The sequence below is a fragment of the Pholis gunnellus genome, assembly GCF_910591455.1.
Source record: "Pholis gunnellus genome assembly, chromosome: 5".
Taxonomy (NCBI): domain Eukaryota; kingdom Metazoa; phylum Chordata; class Actinopteri; order Perciformes; family Pholidae; genus Pholis; species Pholis gunnellus.
Window position 1 is genome coordinate 3,263,122 of NC_136531.1, and position 6,570 is coordinate 3,269,691.

Sequence of the window (6,570 nt, forward strand, 5' to 3'; positions counted from 1 at the left end):
TGTATGAAATATCTTCTGTGAAAGATTGTTCTGATAAAGAAAAAAATGAATTGACTGGTATGAGGAGACGCAGGTGCGACTTTATTTTTGTATTTCCTGAGGTCAACATGCAGCATATTCATCACAGAAATAAACCACTCACATTCTGGAGATCTGTACAATTTATTTTTTGAGTTGGTCTTAAAACAATATGAAAATGTATTGTTATTATTCCAGACTGTTGTACGTTGCAGGCAGAGCAGCAGCTTTATTGGCTACAGGACTCGGTAGTTTGCTGATCCTAGAACTCACCTGCTGCTTCCGTCGTTTCAGCATTTCTCAAACAGATAAGAGCCTCCAAAGGAAGCCTGGTTTCCTGCCAAAGTGGACAAACTAACCAGCCACAGACAGAACTCAAACAGCATTTGGCGCATGACTGCTCATAATGTCCCAGTGTGGTTTGATTACTGAGAGCAGCGCCACCCGGTGGCCTATTTGTTCCACTGAACCGCCTCTGGTTTGGGAACTTCATAGTTGAGGGCCTCAAACTCTTGTCCTGGCTTCAGCTCCGGACCTGGAATCATGACAGTCTGGAGGAGGAAAGAAGCGGATCAGAGTCATTCGATAAGCAGAGTCACATTTTTAGTCAAATTAATTGAAATCAACAAATAACTAATATCTCGAGCGACCATCTATTCAATGCTTTTAATGCCGTTTCTTCTTCTTCTGAGGGAAATCAAGCTTCAGGACAAAGATGGGAAAACCAGTTTACAATGTTCACAAAACATCGTACCTCAACAAAATAACTCCTGCTTTCCCCCTCTGTGTTTTATCACTATGGATGGTTTCCTGTAAGTTTGCTATTCACCTTTAGTTGTTTTTAAATGAAAGAGTTAAAACAAAATGAACCTTTTTACCAGTTACAGACTCCAAACACAGGAGCAGCTGTGTTAATGGTGCTAGTTCTAAATCTACAGCTGGTGGACGTGTCCTTGTATCTGTCAGATGGTTTGACAGACTGATCGACGGGTGTCAGAGACTAAAATAACCAGAGATTAGTCAAACTTCAGAGGTTTGGTGCCGCTGATTTTAAGATATCTGGAGCATTATGCTTTGGGAAAAAATGTAAAATATAGAATATAAACTCTTTGCGACTGTCAGTTCTGTGTAAGACACTTGATAAACAATGAAACATTATCCATCTGTATTTATATATAGATACATTCGTATACACACACCATTTTAGGCTTTAAACGGTGTGTTACCATTACATATGATGAATTACATAAAATAACTTCCCCTATTTTCTTACTATAAATGTGATCACATCAACAACAAGCTCCTCATTATTTGTATTATCATTATTAATTAAAAAAGTAACCGTGAGAAGGGAGACGGTAACTGTTGCAGAGCACTGATGGCGGAGCTTTGTCAGAGTAAGAAACACCTCCCGGGCAACGTTACCGCTCCATCTGTCTGCTGTAGTCGAGCCACAGCAGGGGCTGACTCACAGACTTACGGTGATTATATTCTGCGTTTTTGCAGCGATGCGGATAATGCAAGTCCACTTCTATTCCGGTCTTGTGTCGTGAAGACTGACGCAGACACTGAACTCGACTCAGGTAACCAGAATCTAACAGAGCTTTGTTCATTTCACTGAGGAGAGTCGTATCGCATCAGAGAGACCCTCAGGTAACAGATCACATCATGATAGACCCTCAGGTAACAGATCACCACATCATGAGAGACCCTCAGGTAACAGATCACCACATCATGATAGACCCTCAGGTAACAGATCACCACATCATGATACCTCAGGTAACAGATCACCACATCATGATAGACCCTCAGGTAACAGATCACCACATCATGAGAGACCCTCAGGTAACAGATCACCTCATCATGATAGACCCTCAGGTAACAGATCACCTCATCATGATAGACCCTCAGGTAACAGATCACCACATCATGATACCTCAGGGAACAGATCACCACATCATGAGAGACCCTCAGGTAACAGATCACCTCATCATGATACCTCAGGTAACAGATCACCACATCATGATACCTCAGGTAACAGATCACCTCATCATGATACCTCAGGTAACAGATCACCACATCATGAGAGACCCTCAGGTAACAGATCACCTCATCATGATACCTCAGGTAACAGATCACCACATCATGATACCTCAGGTAACAGATCACCACATCATGATACCTCAGGTAACAGATCACCACATCATGATACCTCAGGTAACAGATCACCACATCATGATACCTCAGGTAACAGATCACCACATCATGAGAGACCCTCAGGTAACAGATCACCACATCATGATACCTCAGGTAACAGATCACCACATCATGATAGACCCTCAGGGAACAGATCACCACATCATGAGAGACCCTCAGGTAACAGATCACCACATCATTTTAAATCCCAGAAACAGGGATTCATACGTTGTAAGTCTTTTTTAAGTTTAAGTAAAGGACGGTGCCACAACAAGACGCTCATATAATCGTGGAGATATTCTAGTTAAATGTGGTTGAATCATAGTGAGAAACACAAATCGGCTCATCAGGAGTCGATCAGGGAAACCCAGATTGATCTATTAAAGCTACAGTAGCAGAGACCAGCCGTGCTGGCAATTGATTTAAAAAGGTAGGACTGTTGTGTTTGCCTGCATCAGTCTGAACTAGGTTTAGCTAATCCTCCTGCCACATTCCTTCTCCTGGAAGAGAAAATTAATAATTTAAAACATAAGAAAATGATACTGAAATGCTTGAAACACCTTTGTTCATGTGGCCGTTAAAGTGACGTATGGACTGGCTAGTTAAATTTACTTTTTGCCTTGAACTCTGCCTTCTTCTTCTACTAAAAGATAAATGTAGTCAGCCAGTGCAGAGCAGAGGGTCACCTTAATAATCGGGTCTTTGGCCGGAGCCCAGGACGGCACTATCTTCCCGTGTAACCTCCATCGGCCGTAGGGGTTGACGAGGTGTCGCTCTACGACCAGGTACTCCAAGACGTCCTTCGGCTGGTCCTCGCTGCCCAGCATCAGCCTCCCGAAGCGGTCGTAGATGGCCAGAATCTACGGGACGACCGCACGCAAAAGAGTCGTCACAGAGTCTCCTAAATCCTGATTGTAACACTGTCTCGAAATCGAACACACACTTTGAAAAAAAAAGCTCTGCACACTTGACTTGACTTGACTTGAGTCGACTACAGCGCGTTACCATACGGGTCGTACCTGTTTGGAGTGCATGCGGACCGTCACCTGGCCGTACAGGTTTCCTTTGGTGATCATGTCAGGGCAGCGGGCGTGGACCACTTTGGGCGGCTCCAGGGACTCGACGAACCTCCAGCTGATCGTCTTGTAGCGGTTCCCCCTCGTCATCTCCTGAGCACGGGACAGAGGAGTCAAAAACCAAAATAAAACGGGGATTTGAAGAAACCGGATTGGTGACAAACGTCCGCAACACGAAGAAGAACCACTTACAGGATAACAGCGTTCCGTCACCAGGGAGTGAAGCTTCTCCTTGTTGAACCTGCAAAAACAAACAGCAGTTCATCTTCCCGTCTAAACAGTCAAACATTCAATCAAACAGTCAATCCTCTAGTTAACAGCAGTTCATATCAAGCTCATTTCTAACCGTAAAGTTCATATTAATTATAAAAGATGTGTGTGTACAGGACTGAGGAAGTGGGACCTTAGTTATTTATGATATTTTTGTAAAATGTGCTGTTTTGTTTCTAGTTCATACACAAATTATATATATTTAAAAAGGGAAAATTCACCACCTTATTGACTCTGAGGCAAATTTGTGATTTCGGGCTAAACAAAATAAATTGAAGAGAACTGTTTATTTGTAAAGCGCTCTCCTGAATGGAGGAAATAAAGTACGAGACCGGTTTACTGGGATCAAACTGGCAACACGACCGTCTTAACAACACAAGGACGAACCAGCTAATTAATTGTCTATGTAAATAAAACAAAGTTATATTTTCTGTAATGCTTTCCCACTTTGGAGCAGCGCTGAAGGCAGCACGAGTCGATCCCTAACTTCTAAAACTAAATGCCTCACAGTAATATTCAGGCTGAGTCGAGCTGTGTCAGCCGGCTGAGAGACACCAGGTCGTGTTCTTACTGTGTCAGGGCGCCGTGGGCCTCCATGAACATCTCTTGAGCTCGCTCTGCAAAACTCCTCGTTGTGAACTGAGAGTCGTGCTCTTTGATTTTACGAATCCTGTAAGAAACAACAACGAAGAAATTAAATTCCGCTTTCTCACGTTCACTGCAAAGTGTGTGTGAGTAAGATGATCTGGATGAGATTCAGTGAAACGAGGTGATAAGAAAGAGGAGTTAAGAGACATAATCTTACGCTAGCTGTGAGCCGGCGCTCTGTCGCATCTGTTCAGTTCTCTGTTTCAGGCCTTCTTTAGACAGAGTGGACAGACGAGCGTCGCCCTCCGGGGGGATGTAGGGGTCAAAGATGCCCGCTGGTGAAGACATCAAACAGATCAATCAGTACAATAGCAGGAGACCTGGGGTTGACATTCGAGGACAAATGTGCTGATGTCGCCAATTTTTCTCCCTACTAACACACCAGTTTCTTTATCGAAATGATTACTGGACACCTGAGCTTCTTTACCAATTACAAAAACGTTTGAACTTATGAAACCATGTTTTATTTAACAAAAGAAGACAAACTTCTTCTTCTTGTCTCAACACAAGCAGCTGATATATTGTTCAATGATTCAAATGGAATACATGAAACGATTAATTTAAGAGAAATGGCAATTCAGTCTGATTATTAGGTTACGATTAAAGGGTCTAAATGTGACACAATTCTGATTCATATCAGAATGAGTCTAAAGAAATCGTTTTGTTTTCGCCGCACATTGAAGTTTTCGAGGACTCACACATACACCAGCAGTATACCTTCACGTATTCCCGTTAAGATGAAAAAGCAGCAACATTATTACCGGTGCAGGCGATGTTGATGGGCCTCTCAAAGTACTGCTGCCTGAAGACGAGGCCCGCCGCTCGGGCCTTGGCCTCCGGGTTCTCCTCCTTCTTTTCCTTCAGCCCGGCCGCCGGAGGGACGAAGTAGCGCTTCTTAGTGCGGACCGGCAGGTACAGCGGGACGGGATGCCGCACGTCCAGAGACGCCTCAGCATTCTGAGAGAATGGGTTTCAAGATGGAACTTTATTTTTCCCAAAAGGGGAAATTGTTGTGCAGCAGTTGCAACACAAAGTGAGAACATTTGCTAAATATATATATAGAGAGTGCAAATAAAACTAAATGAAGGCTAAACAATACATATTATTATGCAGGTGCCAAACTAAATATAAATAATGTCAGAAATGTAAAAGCAGCACATTTCTGTAAATGGAAGCGTGGAGTAAAAAAGTACAATATTTACTTTTTAATGTTACTCCACTACATCTAAACGTACAAAGAAGCATAACGTGGAAGTACTGAACTAGTACTGAAGAACAGTACTTGAGCAAATGCACTTAGTTAAATTCCACCACCGCAAATAACTAATGTTCTAAGAAGTCGAAAATGTGACTGTTACGTTAAGATTGATGGTAAATGACAGTAGGTCAGAATTTTAACTCGCTGAGAGTTTTTGCATGTTTTGCTAACATTTGATCTATTTTTCCTTTTTCCTAAACTAAAACAAAACTATAACACCGTCACTCTGTTGTTGTTATTTGTTGTTTGGTTAAATATTTGCACTACTGCTTATTTAGTTTGTTCATTTAATATTATTCTGTTTCATTGTATATATTGTGCATTTTTATATCTAATATGTTTACTCTGTTATTCTTATTGTATATATTTGCATTTTATATTTAATATTTTTTTAAATGTATTACTTATTGGTGCTGTAGTGAAACATGTCCCCTTGCAGGATTCCTAAAGTAAGTAACTATCTATTTATCTATCTAAATATCTAAATATTGTTCCATGTCTGTCTGATGTCCAGTCAGCTAGCATTAGCTAAGCTAGCTCCCTCAGGACTCCCTTAAACCTTCATAACAAGCCAAACAAACGAGCTGCTTCAACAACATACCGACTGTCTTTATTTAATAAAGTAAAGTGTCATTAAATGGCTAAAGTACCTTGAAACTGCTCAATGTTGATCTGTGAAGAGCGACCAGTGTCCTCCTCATGGGCGTCGCCATCTTGCCTGCATAAGAGCACTTCCGATTTCCGCTTTCAAAATAAAAGCGTGTTTTCTGCGTTGGTCTTTAAAACGATATTGTACATACATTATTTTACATAAAGCAAAAAAGTGGATTTAACTTATTCACAGTGTCAATTTTAGTCGTACGGTTCAGTACATTATCAGATCAATGCGTGGTTATGGACGTTAATATTAGTAGTAGTAGTAGTAGTAGTATTGTTTTATTTTTATTGTATTATTATTATTGTTATTATTACCATTGCTGTTGTTGTTGTTGTTTATTATTTTGTTATTTATGTATTTTTCTGTTCTTAACTTAGTTAAACATTTTAGGTAAACATTTTTATTTTATTTTATTTTATTAAGTACTAGACATCCTGATCCACACT

The 6,570-nt window shown here is 41.0% G+C and overlaps 1 protein-coding gene across 1 annotated transcript; it reads right to left on the bottom strand.

Annotated features, from left to right (window-relative positions):
• Nucleotides 1-143: 143 nt before the first annotated feature.
• Nucleotides 144-6,197, bottom strand: mrpl45 (mitochondrial ribosomal protein L45). Its single transcript, XM_079160299.1, has 8 exons — nt 6,117-6,197; nt 4,970-5,165; nt 4,366-4,483; nt 4,132-4,230; nt 3,483-3,531; nt 3,234-3,383; nt 2,901-3,074; nt 144-569 (listed from the first exon to the last, which is right to left on the bottom strand). Exons 1-8 carry the CDS (start codon nt 6,177-6,179, stop codon nt 471-473), a joined length of 948 nt encoding a protein of 315 aa, XP_079016425.1. The 5' UTR covers nt 6,180-6,197; the 3' UTR covers nt 144-470.
• Between the last annotated feature and the right edge of the window lie 373 nt (nt 6,198-6,570).

Excerpts from the sequence above, each read along its gene's own strand:
- mrpl45 (XM_079160299.1), bottom strand. The coding sequence starts at position 6,179 with ATGGCGACGCCCATGAGGAGGACACTGGTCGCTCTTCACAGATCAACA. Across the intron at positions 3,532-4,131 it reads GCCCACGGCGCCCTGACACA|GTTCAACAAGGAGAAGCTTC; the intron begins GTAAGAACACGA and ends TTGTTTTTGCAG. Across the intron at positions 3,075-3,233 it reads TCCGCATGCACTCCAAACAG|ATTCTGGCCATCTACGACCG; the intron begins GTACGACCCGTA and ends GTCGTCCCGTAG.